Genomic DNA, 22,109 nt, shown 5'->3' with positions numbered 1-22,109 from the left:
CTGGAGTATAAAAGGGGGAACCCCCAAGCAAGAGAAGTTGGTTTTGGGGAGCTAGAAGGAGGAGGTGAAAACCTGCAACTCCTGGATCAAGACTACTTAAAGCCTTGTTGTCCCAGGCCAACAGTTCCTGTGGCCATCTTTGGATTCCTGCCAGGACTGACCCTGCTCTATTCTAACACCTAAGAGATTTAGAGACTCATTGAGAGCCTGACTCTCTACCACAGATATCATCACCTGTCCCCTTTCAATAATTCCTCTAGTGATCAATAATTTTACCTTGAGACAGTTAGAAGCAAGGATTTTAGTGGGGAGGGGGAGAGAAACTCAGTTTGGGGCAATTTGCCCTGACTGAGCCAGGGACTCCTTAGGCATCAATGGATAATTCATTAGTTGTCTCCTATACCCTCTTCCCTTCTGCTATTCATCTCTTACCTCTGATCAACCCTATTATTAAAGACATATTATAAAGTCAGATAGCGTTTGGTTCATTTAGCAAAGTAATCAAGGAAGTGGACAAGCCTGCTGCCTTACCTGAGAAGGTTCCTCCATCTTGCCCACTGAATTTCAGTTGAAACAGGGAGGTGATCTGTGGGGAGGTTTGTCTGGCTAATACTGGCTGGGAACATCACAGATTGACAAGAGATACCTCTATCAACAGGGAAATAACATCCTCTTTCTACTACAAGGTGGCAGGAGTGAATCCACTCACTCTTTTTAGGGAAGCCATCAACTAAATACCCCCTAAGTAATCAGGCTGCTTCAGTGGTGACTACAGAAGGAATTCTACTCTGACCTTCTCTCTCTCTGACCCATCCCTCCCTGAAGCAGCTTCTTTTTTACAGTTTATACCCCAAAAAGATAATAAGGAAAAAGACCTGTACAAAAATATTTATAGCTGTGCTCTTTGTGGTGGCAAAGAATTGGAAAGTGAGAGGATAGCCTTTGGAGAATGGCTGAACAAATTGTGGCATCTGCTGGTGATGGAAAACTATTGTGCTAAAAGGAGTAATGAACTGGAGGAATTCCATGTGAACTGGAATGACCTCCAGGAAATGATGCAGAGCGAAAGGAGCAGAACCAGGAGAACATTGTACACAGAGACAGATACACTGTGGTAAAATGGAATGTAATGGACTTCTCTACTAGCAGCAATGCAATGATCTAGGACAATTCTGAGGAACTTATGAGAAAGAACGCTATCCACATTCAGGGGAAGAACTGTGGGAGTAGAAACATAGAATAAACACAACTGCTTGAACACATGAGTTGATGAGGATATGACTGAGGATATAGACTCTAAGCGATCACCCTAGTGCAAATATCAATAATATGGAAATAGGTCTTGATCAATGACGCATGTAAAACCCAGAGGAATTGCTCATTGGCTATGGGGGTGGGAGGTGGGAGAAGGAAGGGAAGAACATGAATCATGTAACTGCAGGAAAATTCTCTTAATTAATTAAATGAAATTTAAAAGAAAAAAAAAAGATCCTCAGCCCCAGACACCAATCCCTTTAGGGCAAAAAGCTTTCCCAAGTAGCTATTGGATTAGCTTTTTTTTTTTTTTTTTTTTTTTTTTTTTTTTTTTTTTTAATTAAGCCCTTTGGTCTCTGGGATTGGGGGTCTCCATGGGCAACTTCAGTATGGTTCAGGATAAGCAGTCTATATGCTTCCTGATTTTAATTTCTGAAGGCTAAATCTTAGGGCATTATCTCAATCCATTGGAGAAGGAAATGGAATACCATACCAGTATTGTTGCCAAGAAAACCCCATAGTCAGCTTGGTTCACCAGTTCATGAAGAGTCAGATACAACTGAACAACAACAATGCAGGGAGATCAATGAAGGCTTCATGGAATAGGCAGCTTCTGAATTGGGTCTTGAAGGATGAGAAGGATTTTAGCAGATGAAGATAAAGAGGGAATGCATTCCAGAAATGGGGGAGCAGGCATCCATTCCATTAGCAAGAGTGATTGAGAGTGAACTTAAGACTTCATTTTTGAGAAGAAATGAGTTTCAGATAAAAGTATTTCAAGACAAAAGTAAGATAAAAGTTTTCTAGTGCAAGCTATATATAACGAAATGTATTTTGATATGAGATGAGATTTTTATTTAAAAAAAGGCAAAAAATTATTTGTGTTTCTACAAACTGGTTGTGAGAAAGAACAAAGCATTTAGAGAATTTCCTGTGTGTTATGCTTGGCCTGAAGCATCAAAAAAGTTCAGTTTGCAATAATATGACTACAGATCAACACAAATGTGTCCTTTTTTTCCTTCCCTCCTAGTCAGCTTAATTGTTTTCATTATTCAAGCTAGAAAATCATGGGGATATATGACTAAGTTATGTGTAACTGTGTTCAGTGTTTGGCTTGGAAGGGTGCTTTGTACATTAACTAGTGACATTTTGGTCTCTCTGAACTGAAGGTGGGGCTGAGGGGAATGTTCATAGTTAATTCAATTTGTCTTCAAGACTTTTTGTAAAACACAATTTAAACTTTTCCAGCCTCCTGGGTTCAACAGAATTGGGTAATTGTTTAGTGATTCAAAATGTCTCCTTTATTTTAATCTGTGGAAATTCTTAGCTCATAAGAAGTCTACTAATCACAGTCCAATGGCTAAAGAGAAGCATCTTTCTGTTGCAGTCATAAGCTAATGGCCTCCAATTTCTCTTGCAGGAGGAAGTTCAGCCAAGCAGACCGCATGGGAAGGAGGGCATCGTGTCCCAGCTATAGCTTACTGGCCTGGCAGAGTGCCAGCCAATGTTACCAGCTCTGCTTTGTTAAGGTGAGAAGCTAAAACTGCCTTGCCACTGTAGGTTTTTAATTTGGAGAAATCATAGATGTCCTGCTAGCTGCAGTTTTGATCACATGGAAAAAGGAAGGGTGGCTTTTAGACCATGGGACGCTACTTGGCAAAAATGGGTTGGAAACTTAGAGCCTCAAGGAAGTCAGGAATATTTTGGAGCAGAAGCATCTCATAATCCCTGGATTCTAATCCCCTCATTTCCCAGGTGCACAAACTGAGGATAAGAGAGGTTAAATGAACGGCCAAGTCTCTTGGTGACAATGGCAAAAATCAAGTCCTTGCCTTTTTTTACTTCACCAAGAGAGAAGATACCAAAGATACTTCCCCCCCACAATTTTCCCAAGGAAAGGGACCTATTTAAGAGAGCAAAGTGTTTTTAAGTACTTAATTTGACATACTAATTGAATATAACCCAGTGCTACTGCAATGAACAAAATCAATGGACTTAAAATGGCTTTTATAAAGGTACCAGGGAAATTCTAGTTTTCCTCAGCATCAAGTAGGGCTGCATCATTAAAAGCTCAAAAAATTATAGAACTCCCAGAAGCATAAGGGTCATAGACTCCACTAGTTGGTCCTTAAATAAGAAGGTATTCTGCAATATGCCCCCCTCAGTCTCCGCTAGAAAATCTTCTTTGAATGGTTCTAATTGTTTAGTTTTTCCTAATATAAAGCCTAAATCTGCCTTTTTGTAACTTGAATTTGTAATTCAATAATATGTCTGAGTATCAACACAAGTACCTATTTCTATTCTGTAAAGCTAGTTACAATAGTGTATGTCAATCCTCTTTTTTAAAACAGACTTATGACTACAACAACAATAATAATAGAATGTTCATCAAAGAGGATTCAGTCAGATTTCTACGTGGCAGCATTTTGTCTACTGTTTGTTGTGACCCTGAAATTAGAAAAATGTAAAAATATATTTTAAATTCTTTATCAATTTATAACAAACTTCCCCCGAAACAGTATGCAAAGTAAGCCTTCCTTGAATGCATTAGCAAGGATATAGACACCATCACTAAATTACCTTTGTCAAGAGCCATCAAATGAAACTCCTGTTTATGAGATACAGTAAAAAGAGCACTGGATTTAGAATGACATGACTTGGATGAAAATCCTGGCTTTGCTGTGTAATCTGTGTGATCGTTGGAAAGTCACGTAACATCTTTGGCCCTCAGTTTCTTCATCTTTAAAATGAAGAGTCTCAAAGGGCTTGATGGACTAACTCTCAAACTGTTTCCTCCATAAGAACCCAACCAAAGTCATTGAAGGGAGTGTGGGATAACCTTAAGCAATGATCTAATCAATGAGCTTTTGGAAAGATTTTTATATGCAAAATGATTGTTTCTTTTAATTTAGTCTGAGCCTCCCGCTGAAGGGAAATCACTGTAATCTCTCATGAAAAGGCCATATTTATTCAATTATAAACTTCTTGAAGTCAGGAGATATAGACTTTTTTTTTCTTTCCTGTGTGCCCAGCACAATTCATTGTACATATTAGGCACTTAATAAATGCATGTTAAATGGAATGATCTGCCCAGCAGTCAAACAGAACAATCTGACCCAAACCAGATCCTACTTATTTTGAGGAGAGAACTTCATTTATTTAGCCTATTTTCAGAGAAATAGAAAAAGAGAGAGAGGAGCTCATACTTTTTTTTTTAAACCCTTACCTTCTGTTTTAGAATTAATACTAGTATTAATTCCAAGGCAGAAGAAAGGTAAGGGTTAGGCAATTGGGATTAAGTGAGTTGCCCAGGGTCACATAGCTAGGAAGTGTCTGAGACTAGATTTAAATCCAGGCCCTCCTGTCTCTAGCCCTGGCTCTCAATACACTGAGCTGCCTAGCTGCATTCCCTCTCCCCCCATACCTTTTTGAAAAAGAATGTTTTGATAACTTTTTTATATTTTTGTCTCTTCCTAGTGGTTATTCACTCCCACGTCCACCCTCACATCCTGCGTAATAAAAAAACACAACTAAGAAAACCAAACAACCCATTAGCCATATCTGACAAGCTATGCCTTGTTCCATATTTGTTGTCCACCACCTCTCTGCCAAGAAGTGACAAGTGGGTATGATTTATCATCCCTCGTCTGAAATGATAATTAGTTATCACTTAGAACTGAGTTCTTGTGTCTTATTTTTCTTTATCTGTTAGTAGATAGAGGCAGAAGGTATTTAGATGAGGAAAGGAGCTAGTTTCTTCCTTTTGACTGGCTACTGCCTTTGCCTTGCCCAATGGTGGGGTGGATTAGGGTTGGTTTCCTTCTAGTTCTGTCTAGGAGAAACAATAGAAGGATGCTTGAAGCAGTTGACTCAAAAATGCTAACTTCAGTTTGCTTGAAGCCCTTCTTCTTACCAAGATTAACTTGGGTGCACATTGGATCTGGGTATTGGCCTTGATTCATATATTACCTCTGCTTTGGGGGTGCTATAAAATAGAATTCAATAAAATTTCTTTAAAATCTAGTTCTGACCCGCCTCCCCCCATGCTGATAATATTCTCAATAACTATGAGCATTGGGTACCATAATACCGACTTGTCTCTAAGGACACATACACAATCAATATGGTAGTAATAAAATCCATACAGCTTTAGAGAAAATTCATTTTTTTAAAGTGGGAAAACAGAAAGAAAATAGACTTAATGAACACAGATGAAATAAAACCACAGTCTGCTTTATTCCCTTGAGAGAGAAAAAACAAGAGGGTGGGAGAAAAAGACAGAGGTAGAGAACACAGAATACATCAGGTTCTGTCCTCACAGAAGTTTTTATATCTACTTGGTTTAGATTCATCCCTTATGATGTACTCTTGACAGTGGAGTCACAGAATCCTCTACCCTTTTGTTCCCTCTAGCATTATGGTTAAAGATGCTTGGCAGGGGTGAGTGACAGAGCTCCTCGTATTCTTCCTTCAGTGTTCTCACATATCATTACATTTCATTCTTATTTCTCTTTTATCATGAAGGGAGAGGAAGGTATTCTGTGAGACAGTCACATACCTTGTAATCAGGATATATCAATGATTTCTGTCCTGATATACAGGCATCCATCTTCTATATTCACTCTAACTTCTTATTTACCTTCAAAAGTCTGATTTTTGATCAATTATCTCATACTATTTTTGCATAAAAGACTGAGGAATAATGACCTATATCTGATTCTATAAACTATAGCCCCTTGGGCTAAATCCAGATTCCTGTCTTTTTTGTGGTCTGTGAGCTGAGAATGGTTTAAAAAACTTTAAATACAAGAAGACTTTATTAAAAATTTTAAAAACCATTCTTAGTTCCCAGCAGGCTGTACAAAAGCAGACTGTGAGGGAATTTGGCCCAAGAGGCCATAGGCTGCTTACTCTGAGATTAGCAAATAATGTAATTATATAGAATTGGTTGGATAGCCAGACTTGGAAGAGTAGTTGATAATGATTCATTATCATTATCATAGAAGTCTCTCTTGGAGAACTCCAGGGACCTTACTTGGCTCTGGGCTGCTTAACATTTTTATCAGTGTGACTTAGATGGTATTTTCATTATACTACCACCTTCTCTCCTCTCCTGGCACCCTCAACTGTGAATGTTTTCTCTCTGAGTTTATCTACCATTTGCTCTCTTTATCTTTTATATGTACACAATTATTTGTTTATTTTCTTTTTGATTATCACGTAAGCTCCTTGAGGTCAGCCAAGGACCCCATCCTTGCTTTTTTCTTTGTGTTGTCTATTTTTTAACACAGTGCCTGACATAAGTACTTTTAAAATGCCTATTGACAAAAAAAGATCTTAATGGGATAGAGCATGAGGCTGAATAAGGTGAAATTCAACAGAGATAAATGTGAAGTCTTGTATATGGGCACAAAAAAAATCTGACAAAAGCAGTTGTTCTGAAAAAAGATCTGAGGCTTTAGTGGACTGCAAACTCAATATAAGTCATTATTCTAATGTAGCTGCCCAAAAGACTCATTAGGAGGTGAATAGCATCCGATGGGGGTTAAGTGACTTGCCTAGGGTCATGCAGCTAAGCCATATTTGAACCCTGGCCCTCCGGTCTCCAGGCCTGCTGCTCTATTCACATGAGTCACCTAGCAGACTAGTTGTTAAGTGCCTACTCTGTGTCAGGCATTGTGCTAAGTGCCAAAGATACAAAAAGAGACAAAAGACAGTCCCTATCCTCAAGGAACTCACAATCTAATGAAGGAAACAAGCTAATAAATATGTACAAATGAGTTAGATATAAGATAAATGGGAAATAACTAAAAAGAAGGAAGGTAACAGAATTAAGAGGGACTGGGGAAAATGGGTTATTAGTTGAGAAGTTAAAGGAAGCCAGAAGGTAGAGGGAGGTGGGGAGCATTCTAGATATGGGGAACAGTCAGAAAATATCTGGAGCCCAGAGTGTCTTGTTCATGGAGTAACAAGGAGGATAGTATCTCTGGATCCAAGAGTAGCAGGTAGGGAGTAAAGTCTAAGAAGCCTGGAAAGGTAGGATGGACTAGATTATGAAGGGCTTTGAACACTAAACAGAGGGTCTTGTATTTGATCCTGGAGGTAATGGGGAGCCTCTGGGGCTTCTTGAGTAATGGGGATGATGTGCTCAGATTTGAATTTCAGGAAAATCACTTTAGAGGCTGGATAGAGGAGAGACTGGAGAGGGGAGAGAGTTGAGCCAGGCTAACCCACCTGCACTGGAATGATGGCAGTGTCAGAAGACAGCTTATTCAAGAAATATGGCAAAAATGAAATCGATAATACATGTATTGAATAGCTTGCCAGTTCCAGGAATGGGGAAGGACAGTTTGGATCATATAACTTCAGAAAACTTAAGTGGAAATTTGTTATTACATGTAATTGATAAATATATATATAATTTTAAAAAATGAAATCAATAAGCCTTGACAACAATTTGAATATGGAGAGTAAGGAGCTGAGGATGACACAAGTTGCAAGGCTGAGGGGCTCAAGGATGGTGTTGCCCTTGACAGTAAGAGGGGAGCCGGAGAGGGGGAGTTTAGAGGAAAAGATGATTTCAGTGTTGTAAATCCTACATTTAAGATGTCTTCAGTCCTTCCATTTTGGGATGTCTGAAAGGCAGTTGGAGATGTTAAGACTGGAGGTCAAAGAATATGTCTATATCCTATGAATAACAGAAATACAGAGTAAAAAGCAGACCATGCCAACTTAGACTTTTTTCTGACCTCCTGGCTCTTTGCAAATCCTAGTCAAAAAGAGGAGACTGCTGAGTGACTTGTCCAATATCTGTTTCCTTATAGTGTGCTCGACATCTTTCCAACCATAGCGTCTTTGGCCCAAGTGAGCCTGCCCCCCCGACGACATTTTGATGGTCTGGACGTGTCAGAAGTTCTCTTTGGACACTCACAAACTGGACATAGGGTGAGTAGGATAAACTTTTGCTAAGTCTGAGACTTCCCTTTGTGTGTATCACCCTCCTGTGAAATATGTTGACCTTCAGCTTTTGTTCTACAGAGATGCCTCACTTTATGCCATAGTTTTTGCTGCTGTTTAGACATTTTTCAGTCCTGTCTGACTTTCCATGGCCCCTTTTGGAGTTTTTAGAGCTACTGGAGAGATTTTTCCATTTCTTTTTCCAGCTCATTTTACAGATGAGAAAACCGAGGCAGAGTGAAGTAACTTGCTCAGGATCACACAGCTAAGTGTCTGAGGCCAGATTTAGACTCAGGTCTTCTTGCCTCCTGGTCTGGCACTCCATCCACTGAGCCTCCCAGCAACAGTTAGGCATCTGAAAAGGTGTATTTATAGAAACTGAATCCCATTTTGAGTATATTAAAGACATTTAGTATATCAGGACCCTGAAAAGAATCCTTTGGGGAAATGAATGGTTTTCTGCGATTCTAAAGAATTCTGTACGTTGATTTACTTCAAATAGGATATACATGTATCCTTCAAGGCTTTTTGAGCTGTTCTGTGATTTTTCATTTTAGACTTGGGGGCTCGTGATTACTGTCTTCATTTATTTTAATGGCTATTGTCAGGAAGATGGATTAGATTTATTCATGCCTGGCAATCCTGAATAGAACTAGAGGTAGTGGCTGGAAGCTGGAGGGGCAGCCTTGATGTAAGGATAACTTCTTGAATGATTAGAGCTGCCCGACAGTGGAACAGATTCTGAGGGGGAGGTAGAGGTGGAGGGGAGTGCTAGATCTTCAAGAAAAGGCATTGGATGGCCCCTTTTAAAGCCTTTTTGAGAGACTCGTGTTCAGGTTCTCTGGATTAGATGGCCTCTAAAGTCCCTTCTAGGCAGCTGGGTGGCACAGTGGATAGAGAACCAGGCTCGGAGTTAGGGAGACCAGTGTACCAAGCTGGCATCAAACCCCTACTGGCTGTGTGACTTTAGGCAAGTCACTTAACCTTGTTTGCCTTAGTTTCCTCATCTATCAGCTGGAGAAGGAAACAGCAAAACCACTCTAGTATCTTTGCCATGAAGACCCCAAATGGGGTCACAAAGAGCTGAACAAAAGAAGTCTCTCCTAAATCTGGAATTCTTGCATTTCTTCTCCCAGCTCCCTAAAGGTCCTGAGGTACCTTCTAGTTCTCTAAGGCTGGGTTCCACTCACAGAGTAGGCTTAGGTATTTGTACTGCTAGCCTTCTAAAGCAAAGAATGTCAGGGTCTAGGGACGGACCCTATATGATGAGTGGTCAGTCTTTCAATGGACTCTTAAAGTAATGACTGAGGGGAGGGAAGCAGGCAGAAAATGTCAATGCTGCTAGCAGCTACACATTCTAAACAGATAAAAAGCTGGATTGAAGGTAGGAAGACCCAAGTTCAAAACCTGCCTTAGAACACTTATTTAAATCTTTGATTCCAAGGAAGTCACTTAATTTCTCTCAACCCCAGCTTTCTCCTGTGTAAAATGGGTATAAGCAGCAGTACTTTCATAGGGTTGTTGTAAGGACCAGGAGAAGTAACATATGTAAAATGCTTTGTAAATATTAAAGTACTATGCAAATGCTGTTTTAGATTTATTATTATTATCTAGAAATTTCCATGAAGTTTCTATTTGTCAAAAGGAGAGGAGAAACTGACTGAGGGAATTTTGAGGTTGTTGTTCAGTCATTTTTAAGGCACAGGTGACTCTTCCTGACCTAGTTTGGGGTTTTCTTAGCAAAGATACTGGAATGGTTTTGCAATTTCCTTTCTTCAGCCCACTTTACAGATGAGGAAACTAAAGCAAACAGGGTTAAATGACTCACTTGGCATCACACAGCTAGTAAGTGTCTGAAGCCAGCTTTGAATTCATGAAGAAGAGTTTTCTGACTCTAAGCCTGGCACTCTATCCAATGGGGCACCCAGCTGTCTGACTGAAGGAATATATTTGCATTTATAAAAACCCCTATCACCAACTCCCTCCCTCAGGAACCAAAGAAACTATCACTATAACTTGTAAAGTCCTTGTATTACCTCCCTTTCCTGCCTCTGAGCTTCATTTTATAAACGAAATCCCTTGACTTAAATAGGTAAATCAGTTTAAGACTTTAAGCAACAAATCATCAGGCCAGCTCTCCATACCCTTACTTCCAAAATAAAATACTTCTAGTGGTAGGAATATAAGATTTTAGAGTTGGATGTGACTTTAGGAAATTAGGTATCTTTTTTTTTCCTATCTTCAATCTTAGAATCAGTAGTAAGTACTGGTTTCAAGGTAGAAGAGTGGTAAGGGCTAGGCATTGGGGTTTAAGTGACTTGTCCAGGATTACACAACTAGAAAGTGTCTGAATCCAGATTTGAACCCAGGACTTCCCTTCTCTAGGCCTGGCTTTCAATCCACTGAGCTACACAGCTGCCCCAAAATTAGGTATTTAAAAAAATTTATCTTTAATAACAAATTTTCAAATAAGTTTTCCAAAGTTACATGATTCATGTTGTCTCCCTTTCTTTTCCCCTTCCCCTTCCTGGAGTTGACAAGCAATTCAGTCTGGGTTATACATATATTATCACGCAAAACATATTTCCATATTATTCATTTTTGTAAGAGAGTAATCTTATAAAACCAAAACCCCCAGAGTGAAAGGAGCAGAACCAGGAGAACATTGTACACAGAGACTGATACACTGTGGTAAAATTGAATGTAATGGACTTCTCTATTATCAGCAGATCCAGAGCAATGTTGAGGGACTTATGAGAAAGAAAACTAGCCACACTCAGAGGAAGAACTGTGGGAGGAGAAATACAGAGGAAAAACAACTGCTTGAACACATGGGCTGTTGGGGATATTATTGGGGATGCAGACACTAAACAATAACTCTAGTCCAACTATCAATAATATGGAATTAGGTCTTAATCAATGATTCATATAAAACCCAGTGGAATTGTGCATCGGCTAAGGGGGGTAGGGGAGTTTGGGGGAGAGGGAAAGAACATGAAACATGTAACTAGGGGAAAATATTCAAAATTAAAATTAAAAAAACCAAAACCAAAACCCCAAATCATATACCCAAATAAATAAGTGATAAATCATCTGCATTTCTACTCCAACAGTTCTTTCTCTGGAGATGATAGCATTCCTTTTCATAAATCCCTCAGAATTGTCATGCATTGTATTGCTGTTAGTAGCAAAGTCTATCCCATTCGATTGTCCCACAATATTTTAGTTACTGTGTACAATGTTCTCCTGGTTCTGCTTATTTCACTCTCTGTCACAATCAGGTATCTTAATATCTTCATTCAACAGAGTAGGAAACTAAGTCTCTAAAGACTCATCTAATGTCACATGGGGACTACGTGGACGAGAGGGTCTTAGCTTTTAAATTTGTTGCGCTTAGACCCCTCACACCAAGGTGCATTTGTGTTTATGGGCTCCAAGTTTTAAGGTGGGATGTATGTCTCTCATCTCCTGGATCTCATCAGTGGAACCTCGCGTTCACGTTGACACAGAGGCGTTATTAACACTGAATCACCTATTCTATCCCCTAATGGACAACTGGCAATAGGGATCCAAAACTCAAGGAGGTTGTGAGAAGAGACTGACTTCAGTTTTTGTTATTACAATTGTGTGCATGTTGCATGTCCCCATCTGGGCATAGCTAGAGAGGGAGAAGGAAAGGACTGGTGAGGAGTAGAGAGAGACCACTAAGTGTCTGAAACTGAATTTGAGCTCAGATCTTCCTGACTCCAGGCTCTTAACTCTAGCCCAGTGATTCCCAAAGTGGGCTCCACTGCCCCTTGGTGGGTGCTGCAGCGATCCTGGGGAGCGGTGATGGCCACAGGTGCATTTATCTTTCCTATTAATTGTTATTAAGATAAAAATAATTAATTTCCAGGGGGCTAAGTAATATTTTTTCTGGAAAGGGAGCAGTAGGCCAAAAAAGTTTGGGAACCACTGTTCTATCCATTGTACCACACTGCTGCCAAAAAAAGGTGACTCCTTAGGTTTGGCAATCTGGACTCATGCAGACTGTCTTGTGATAGTCCTTTAACTATCTGAAGGCATTGATGCCATCCCTCCCTCCTCTGACAAATCTTTTCTTTCTAAGTTATATCCATTTCTAGTTTCCTCTGTCGTTCTTCATAACATTTGGGTTGGAGGCTTCTGATCCTCCATTTTGCAAATGTGCTGAAGATGTGGCACTTGAAACTAAATATGATACTTTATTTTTTGTTATATATGATACGTTAGACATTTGTCTGCTAACAGCACGGATCTCCCTCCCTGGTTCTGGATGGTGTACTGCTCTCAATGCAGCCTTCCTGTCCCTCGTTTTGAAACTGAAAATAACAATGCCATTATTGATGTGGCAGCAGGATGTATCTGAGTGCCAGTCTCACCACTTCCCTCTTTCAGGGTGTTGGGGGATGCAGGTGGTCCAAGATGGTTCAATAGCAGCTGAGCCCAGTTGGAGGCTGCCCTGGGCACAAACATCTAACTGGGAACATCCTAAGCTGGACAGATGTGTATGAGATTGGCTTATTTTCCTTTCAGGAACACTGATCGCTTCTCTTTTAGAAGGTTGCTAGCATGAAATACTTTCCTATTCACAGCATGACAAGGAGGAAAATGGGGGGAGAAGGCTGACTCCTTGCCTCACCCCTTTTCAGAACATAAATGACCACGTAATTGAGAAAGGTCAACTGGTTTGGGACTAAAAGTCAAGGATTTGTTCCAAAATGACTTATTGAGACAGAATGTACTCCCCCTAACACAGCTTTCAGAACAGAGCAAGGGACACATGGCAACCCAGAGTAATTGGGTGCTGAAGGAGAGCATGTCTTCATACACTCACAGGAAATCAAAGTTATTTCCGATGAGACAGGCTTCCTTAGAAGGGAAGTGTCCTCATGCAAAGTTCACTTTGTCATTCTATTACTCGTAATAGCTCTTAAGACACCCAGAATGTGATTGCTAGCTTTGCTGAAGTGCCAGGTTCTCTTTCTTAAGAAGAAAAAAAGGAAATATTTTCTTTGGCCCCCATCCTGGCCCTCTGCAAGGGAGAAAGAAACGAAGGTGTTTCAAGTTTCAGTTTATTTTCATTTTTAGAAAAGGGCTACATTAATGTTACTTGGGACCCTTAAAAGCATTGAAGGTAATAAGTGTATATGCGCATCAGGCCAAGGAGTCAGCTGTGCTCTGTTGCTAAACTTAGTGGAACAGACAGTCACCACTTCAGCAGATATTTCTGATTTTTGGGCCCAATGGAAACTTTGAATCATATAAGCTCATTCTCAGTGATATACAGCCATGATTCGTTCCAGGCAAGTCTTTGAATGCAGAAGCCAAACCTACTATGTTCACTGATCATTTATAAACATTTCCTACTAAATCCTGCCCTCTTCCCTTGGAATAGGGGAATTCCTGTTTCTATTTGCTTCTTTTTTTCATCTGTGACCAGATGAGGAAATACAGGTGAGTAATTCTGTGCTATAATAGGCTAAAGCTTAGCCCAAATCAAGTCCCTGATCTTTTTTTTTTTTAAGTGTGCCTGATAAGCAGTCACTGTGACAAAGGTGCTAAAAAGGAATCCTTTTTTTAAAAAAAAACTCTTACCTTCCATCTTAGAATGAATACTGTGTATTAGCTCTAAGGCAGAAGAGAGGTAAGGACTAGGCAATGGGAACTTGCCCAGGGTCACACAGCTAGGAAGTGTCTAAGGTCATATTTGAACCCAGGATCTCACATCTCCAAATCTGACTCTTAATCCAGAGAGTCATGTAGCTGCCCTCTAAAGAGGAATTCTTAATGCAAACCTGACCTTCACTAGAGATGGTTAAGAGCTGTAATTTACTGTGAGCAACCTAGAAAACTATCTAGGGGGCAAGTAGGTGGCTCAGTGGATTGAGAGCCAGGCTGTGAGATAGGAGGTCCTGGGTTCAAATCTAGCCTCAGACACTTCCTAGCTGTGTTACCCTGGACAAGTCATTTAATCCCCATTGCCTAACTCTTCCTGCTCTTCTGCCTTAGAACCACTATACAGTGTTGATTCTAAAGTGGAAGGGTTAAAAAAAATCTAAATGTATAGGCAACTGCTCAGACTCTAGGGAGGATGCTGCCCCCTATGTTAGTTTCTATGTCTTTTAGGTGCTGTTTCACCCTAACAGTGGGGCTGCTGGAAGCTTTGGTGCCCTAGAGACTGTTCGTCTGGGGCAATATAAGGCCTTTTACATCACTGGTAAGATTCACTCTTCCTCTCCTTCCACAGAAAGTTCTATTGAGGAAGGAGGACATTCCATTTCCCAGCCCCCTTTCCCTTCCACTCACTCACAGGCTGTATCCTGTGTCTACTCCACTGATTTTCCTAGGCTAGAATTCCTTCTGAAGCCACAGTTGACTCTTAATGGGGTTTTATGAGATGAATGCATTCCCAGCTCCCTAAGCAACTTGTGCCCCTTGCTCTGAGTTGCCTTTAACCACAGGCCACTAATGGGCTCCATGTTTTGTTCTCTGTACTCACAATTATTCGATAGGAGCCTTTTACTCATCCTGCTCTATCTCACGGCAAGTTCAGGGCTATTTTTTGCACTCTTGAAATTCTTTCACTGTACTTGTTCCTTTTAATTGTTAGATCATAAATGGATGAACATAAGTTAGAAGCCTAGAGACGATTTTAAAATTCAATTTACTTAAGAATAGCCTGCATTAAAAATAGTCTCTTAGAGGTCTATTTAGACAACCACACAAACTCTCTGGGCTTTTTGGTTCAACCATTGATTGTCTTAAAGAACTATTTAGAAATCAGGAGCTGAATCATTCTGGATGTCCAATCTCAGATCCAAGAGGGGGCTTCAGGTTAAGGTGATTCCAAAAGGCATCCTAAACAATCCTAAACAATGGGATTAATTAATAGCCTTCCACTAGCATCCTCAGAGGGGATGGCACTCCTCTGAACCTGTGAGTCACTACTCCAACCTCTATAGAGTTTTGGTGCTTGCATCACTGGGCCACAAAAGAAGGATTTAATGGATTACTTTTCTTCCCCTCCTGTCTAGGTGGTGCAAAAGCCTGTGATGGGAGCCTTGGACCTGAACAGCATCATGAGCTTCCTCTTATTTTCAATCTACAAGAGGACCCTGCAGAATGTGCACCTTTAGATAGCAGCAGTGCTATCTACCGGGACAAATTGACTGAAGTCATGGGGGCTCTTGTGGATGTTCTTGAGGATATCATAAGTGATAACACTTCAGTAGCAGATTATTCTCATGATCCTTCAGCGATCCCCTGTTGCAGTGCACTCAAGATGGCTTGCCGATGCCAGCTCTTGTAGTTAGCTTCAGTGTTTCAGCTGTGTGTGAAATAAATATCTGGGCAACTTCCAACCTAGTCCAATCCCAGAAGGACTCACCATGGTAGTCAGAATCCTATTGTCTGCCAGCCTGATGGCTAGGGAGGCCAGGAGGCACAACATGACCTATGAAGGCAATTGGCCAATTGAAGGGGGAGGAGCTCAAGTTTGAAAAGCCAGCGCTTGGGCCTGTCTTTGCTCTGGTTCCTGTCCCTGGTCTGACTTTTTCTCTGAGCCATCCTGGCAGCTTTTATCATTTGCAATCTCTGGCAAGCATTGGCATGTTCCCCCTGGGATGGATCTTACTTTAAGTTAGAAAGGATGGAAACCGTATTTCTCTTTCTTTATCTTTACTTATAAATTTAGAACAAAGCCTCCAAGATTCATTTTTAGTTATAACAGCTGGAGGCAGCCGGGGGAAAAAAAGTTAGGTGGACCTCCAGATTTCAGTTTTTAGGGCCTTTCAATTTTCTATCATATTTTTCAAAATAAAACCTGTGATCTTGCTTCAAGCATTTTACAGGCACTGTCCTTTTTTTTTCATAATAGAGTTAGAAGAAATTAATTCAAGAAAGTAGCTGTTCTGGGCAGGCAGTCTGCCTTTGTAGAGACTAGAATGGTACCCTACAAATATAATGGCTAATTCATATGAGATTCATCCTAACTGGTATGTAGTCAGGATAAAAATTAAAAAGAAAAAATCAAACTAATTATTGGAGTATGAGGCCAGAAGTATCCATTCAGATCCTTCAATGGTCAAGATTCTCTGTGGTTTTTATTTTTTAAAATACATTTTTATTTATTTAAATATTTCTCAATTACGTTCATTAAAAAAAATTGAGATTCAAATTTTCTTCCTTTCTATCCTCCATCTGTAGAGAAGAGATATAGATTATATGATATTGATTATATAAAATCTATTTCCATATTCTCTGTAGTTTTTAGAAGACAAAACTGTAGCCCCAAGGTTTCTATAGTTCTTCCTCCTCCGAAACCCATAAAGAAAGATGAACAATTTGTATGCATTGTCATGATTTTATTACTGATCTCTTCAAAAGGTAATAAATGGTTTTTTCCAGTAGTTATTGCAAAAATACTTGTCTAGGTAAAATAATCTGTGTGTGTGTGTAATATACTGTACAAAGAAATACAATTCAACAGGATTTTCCTCTATAAATACATTTGCACACAGCACAAATTTTAAAAGGATGCCCATTTTATACAAAATTTTGATTACATACCAATATGGTTAAGTTAGCATGTACACTGTGGTTTTAAAATATTTTTAGAGTAATGTGCATATAATGTATACCACACCCAGTGAAAAACCAGGGCTGTGAAGAAAGCATGGTAAAAGTTTAAGAATATACTGTAGTTTTAAAAAAAGTGGAGCACCTGGGGTTATTTCTTGCACCCACACCACACCCTGTGTCTGTCTCATACAAATCCAAATCCATTCTTCCACCTTGGGTTTTTTTTTTCCAAAACCACCTGATACAAGGGATGTGCTGAATTCTGAGGTGTGCTTCTCATCATGACTGCTTCGTTTTGCCCTTCTGACTTCCACGGCACAAGATTATCTACCAAAATCAAAACAAAATGTCCTTACTCTTTCTAGGAAGAGGCTGTTAAGCAGGGTGTGTTATAAAGATATCTGAGTCCATGCAGAGTCAATAGGGGGCTAGATCATGCTATGCTTGACTTGTTAGTCTATCCATGTTAATCCCATACTTGAGACTATAGAAACACTACCCACCTTATTGTAGAAGTGGACTTTTAATAACTCTGGCATGATTCCAAGAAATCGTGATTTTAAATGTACACATACATTGATTCCATTTTAAAAGGCTCATCTTGGTTGTAAACATTGAATACACATTACTATTGAAATAACCAATAAATAACATTAGTTCCAACTCTCTCATTTTTTCCTAGCTGTGTGGACAAGATTCCACTCAACAGATACTCAGACTTATGTGGGGTTGGCATGACAACGAAACAACAACTGATGACCCTCTTGGACATAACAGTGCCCTTCAAGGTTACAGCAGTTACCAATTCTGTAATGTAGGCCCCCATCCCGAAAAAGCAGCCTATCACTAGAAAAATATCTCCACAAGGCTAAGAACAGCCCTCCCCATCTCCACCCCCAAAGCATCCTTAGGAATCTAAGGAAAATTCAGTTTTGTTATAGTAAATTGTTAATTATGATCAACAAAAGGTAGCTAAGCCAGAGAAAAGTTTTTCAGGCCCCTGATCTTAGGGCCAGTCAGTCCAAAAGCTTCCTGGATTAGTATCCTGTGGTTCTAATTACTGTCAATAGTAAGCATATAGCTAATTACTATTCTTTAAGATCTTAAGCTTAGGATACAAAAATCATTTTAGGGCTTTCTGAATATTAGTGGAGAGAATTAGTTATAGGCTAGATTAACAGAATTGGAAAGTGACTTCGCCTCTTGGAGGAGAAGGTCTTCTTGTTATGCAGTCTGAAGCACTCATTTAGGGGCTCCTAATGCTCACAGGAGGAAACTCATTCTCATCATCAAGACACACTGGTCCCGTTGCAAATTCATGTTCAGGGATAACCTCTCCTCGAAGCGCCCCACCATCCTCAGAATAACCTGGAAAGCCAGGAGAAACATGAGAAATGAAAAGTACCAAGCTGTCACCATTTAACTTTCAGGACGGTACTACAGAAAAGTGTCAAAAAGTGATGCAACTTCTTGCAATTTGGCTTGCTGGTATGAATACATGAAAGATGAAGCTGAAGCATCTGTCAAAACTAGCTAACTTGCTGTCAAAGGAGTTGAGCTAATCATCAGGAAAACAAATTTTATGTTTGCCAAACATAAGGGGCATCAATTGTATGGCAATAAATAAGGGAAAGAGAATTTTTAAAAAATCCTTATCTTCCAACTTAGAATCAATGCTATATGTGGGTTCCAAGGCAGAAAACTAGTAAGGACTAGGCAACTGATGCTAAGTGACTTGTCCAGGTTCATACAGCTAAAAAATGTCTGTCATATTTGAACCTGGGACCCTCCATCTCCAGTCTGGATCTCTATCCACTGAGCCATCTTGCTGCCTCAGAAAAGAATATTTTTGGTAAACATCACCTTGGGAGGAATAAGTAAACATTAGAAATATCATACCACATCAGTCTGATTGTTGCTCACCTGGCACTGTTGAGGACAAAGACGTTGTGCCTGGTCTGGCTACTGTTGCTGCATAAGACTGAGGTAATGAAGGTCTGAGGTCATTTTCTTTATTCTCTTCTGTCTTTCCTGAGCCAAGCAAGCTAAATTTTATCAATTTGGGGAAAAAAAAAGGATATATTGTATTTGAAATATTTTCAGAGGCCGAACCAGGCTTTATAGACTCTCTAGCTTTCCCAGGATACTTGAACGGAGGCTATATTAACTTCTCAGAGGGGCAACATAAACTTCAAAATAGCTAAGGAAAGTCTTAACAAAAATTAGCACCCAAGGAAGCAGTGCTGTCTTAAAATGTAAACACCAAGAGAAAGACATTATCATCATTCCTATCCACACTGGATTAGAACAGATTACAGTTGGCAAGAGAAGGTATTTAAGCATTACAGAGAGGATTAAGCAGGAAAAGACATTGTGAATGATTGTTATACTTCAACCTCTGATTTCAGTGGTCTGAATATCTTGCCTAAAGCAGTAATTCTCAAAGAGGGCACCACTGCCCCCTGGTGGGTGCTGCAGTGATCCGGGGAAGCAGTGATGGCCATAGGTGCATTTGGAGGTAGTGAATATCTGTAAGGGAGCAGTGATAGTATGTGACAGGGGGCGCTAAGTAATATTTTTTCTAGAAAGGGGGTGGTAGGCCAAAAAAGTTTGGGAACCACTGATCTAAAGATACAGCTTACACCTTTGACTTGGTGAAAGTCCTTTGATAGTCCCTGTGTCCAGGGTTGTAGGCATGCTGGTTGTTGAATGGCTGACACATAATCTATCACTTGACCTTTACTGGAAGCCTATCCAGCTCAGAAAGATTTGCCAATGCTTGGGCTCCACAGGCACAGTACAGTCTCAAGAGCCTAGAGTTACCTACAAGGTGTCACTGGAGCAAAGTTGAAACATTTGTAAAGTTGCTAAAATGTTAAAAGAAAACTAAGGCATATGTGGACTTGGACCTACCCAACTCTGTCCAACAAAGAATCAGGTAATTCAATAAACACCTATAATTGTGGATGAGAATAAAGCAAGAGCTCTGAAGCATGCCCAGAGTAGTTTCCAAACCTACTTTAAGGAGGCAATTCTAACACTTTCTGAAAGTTTGTCTTTTTGAAACCAACCATTTTTACCTGTGGGTCTTGATTAAGATACACTCTCCTCCATCTTGAGGGTCCAAATTATAGATGTAAAGCCGTCCATCAGATGATATAACTAACAGCCGGGGCAATTTCTGAATACTATAGAGCAAATGAAAACATGGAATTTGATTGTTAACAAAGTGTGCCAACAGGTCACCTTTTGGTGAAAAATCTCCTGGGTTCATCACGAACATCACCTTTCCTTACATAAAGAAGCCCCTGTGATACAAATGCTTCCTCAAAAAAAGCTACTGTAATTAAATAGTAACATTAACCCACAAATAAGGGCTATTATTCTTTTTGCATGAGTGGGTGTCTTTTGGATGCTTAAAGAGGCAGCATGCAGAGTTAGATCAGCATCTTACCAGGACGGGTTGTTTCAGTTCAGTGAACAAGGTCCTAAACTATAAGATCTATTCATTCTCAATCTCAATAAATTAAAGAAGGAAGAGGGTAATGTCATACATACGTAGAAAGGGTACAGATGTTCTTCTGACCAGAGAAATTCAAACGCACAGTGGCAAAAGCTCTGTCCTGGTTCATCATATCTGATACTTGAGAAGGGAGGTAGTTGGTAGCAGCCATGAACATCTTCCCCATATAGCTACTCCAAGTTGAAGGCTCTTCTGGCCCACTAGTGGGAACAATACAGATGCAATGATGTGTCTAAATTGCAGACAGAAGCACCTAACAAAGCACTAAGTCCATTAGCAGAGATAACATTCTACCTCAATGGTAAAAAGGAAAAAAAAAAACACAAAAACCCTACAAGGTCAAAATATAATTTATAGCATGCATTGGGATGAGGTAAAAATCCTTATTCTGGTGCTGTTTTATGGTAGAATATACTACACCTGATTGATCTTATAAGGAATAAGGGCTATTTGTCATTTAGACATTCCATGTGGATTCTTGGTTTAAATTGTTCAAAGATGCATACACTCCAAAGAACTAGTATTGAAAAATTTGCTTCACAAAGCAGAGTAAGTTCTTAAGAGTGAATGATAACTGGGGGCAGAGCCAAGATGGCAGCTTAGTAGCAGTGAAAGCTGAAATCTCTCTGACAAATCTTTCCAAACTCATCTTTAAAAAAGCACTGCACCTCAAAACAACAGGAATTAAAAACCAACAGCAAGATGGAATGAGAGGTCTCTCCTGCTGAACACAACTTGAAAGATAGCAGAGAAAGTTGATTTTCATGGGATAAGGGGGAACCAGAAGCAAATCTGTACAAAGAAGAGTGCTGGCCAACCATCTCTGCCCCCCATCCCCTACCCTTCACCCCTGCCAGATTCTGCAACTGGACACAGGCTGACTTTGGGATCCCAGGAGGTGAACAACACTAACAAAAAAGCACTTCAGAGTCACCCCTGGAAGTCCCAGGCCCTGGCACCCAGCCAGCAGTGAAATCTGGAAGTCCATAGTGCTGGGCCATTGCTCTGCTGTGGTGAAGACCTAGCCCCAGGGTAAAATAGCTCACAGTGCTAAGCCCTTCGAGCCAGCAGCAGAGGAGACAGAAGCAGCAAGCAGCTTTCAGAATTCGCAGTCCAAAAGCAAAAAAGGCTGGGAAAATGAACAAACAGCAAAAGAAATATTTAACCCTTGAAAATTTCTAAGGGGACAAACACAGAACCAATAGGGGATGGTGAGATCCAAGCAATCACATGCAAAACTTACAAACAACAAAAAAATGGGATTTTGTCTCAAGCTCTGGAAGAACTCAAAAAGGAATTAAAAAATCAAATAAGATACAGTTGAAGAAAAATGGTCAGAAAATGGGAAAAAGAAATGAAAGTAATGCAAAAAGAAAATAACAGTTTAAAAAGCAAAATTGGTCAACTGGAAAAAGAGATACAAAAATCCAATGAAGAAAAGAGTTCCATGAAAAGTAGAATGGACCAAATGGAAAAGAAGGATCAAAAGGTCACGGAAGAAATTCAGTCTTTAAAAATTAGAACTGGGCAAATAGAAGCTAATGACTTCATGAGACATCAAGAAACAATAAGAGTGAATGATAAAAGTGGGAATAAGAAAATATTTTTAAAATGGGCTAAGCCTTTCATTATACCCAAATTCATGGCAAAGGAAGAATATGTAGACCCTGTAAAGAAGGGAGTGCCACTTTCAAGAAGGAAGAAGTGGTCATTAGTATTTATTGCTTCAAAGGAATTAAGAAGAATGAGAACTAAGAAAAAGCCATTCAATGTG

The 22,109-nt window shown here is 39.8% G+C and overlaps 2 protein-coding genes across 2 annotated transcripts in view; one reads left to right on the top strand and one right to left on the bottom strand.

Moving 5' to 3' along the window:
• Positions 1-15,570, top strand: part of ARSG (arylsulfatase G) — a 200,204-nt gene extending 184,634 nt beyond the window's left edge. The window contains exons 9-12 of the mRNA XM_044676410.1: positions 2,675-2,783; positions 8,079-8,199; positions 14,359-14,449; positions 15,267-15,570. Of these exons, the coding sequence (XP_044532345.1) occupies positions 2,675-2,783; positions 8,079-8,199; positions 14,359-14,449; positions 15,267-15,541 (596 nt within the window). The 3' untranslated portion in view covers positions 15,542-15,570. The remainder of the gene's footprint in view (positions 1-2,674; positions 2,784-8,078; positions 8,200-14,358; positions 14,450-15,266) is intronic.
• A 1,010-nt stretch (positions 15,571-16,580) lies between these two features.
• WIPI1 (WD repeat domain, phosphoinositide interacting 1) overlaps positions 16,581-22,109 on the bottom strand; it is a 47,131-nt gene continuing 41,602 nt past the window's right edge. Inside the window, exons 9-13 of the mRNA XM_044676230.1 lie at positions 20,371-20,535; positions 19,893-20,000; positions 18,736-18,857; positions 18,080-18,180; positions 16,581-17,139 (exon numbers count right to left, since the gene is read on the bottom strand). Coding sequence (XP_044532165.1) covers positions 17,092-17,139; positions 18,080-18,180; positions 18,736-18,857; positions 19,893-20,000; positions 20,371-20,535 — 544 coding nt within the window. The 3' untranslated portion in view covers positions 16,581-17,091. The remainder of the gene's footprint in view (positions 17,140-18,079; positions 18,181-18,735; positions 18,858-19,892; positions 20,001-20,370; positions 20,536-22,109) is intronic.

This window comes from Gracilinanus agilis, chromosome 4, assembly GCF_016433145.1.
Source record: "Gracilinanus agilis isolate LMUSP501 chromosome 4, AgileGrace, whole genome shotgun sequence".
Lineage (NCBI taxonomy): Eukaryota > Metazoa > Chordata > Mammalia > Didelphimorphia > Didelphidae > Gracilinanus > Gracilinanus agilis.
This window is presented reverse-complemented; position numbering and strand designations above follow the sequence as displayed.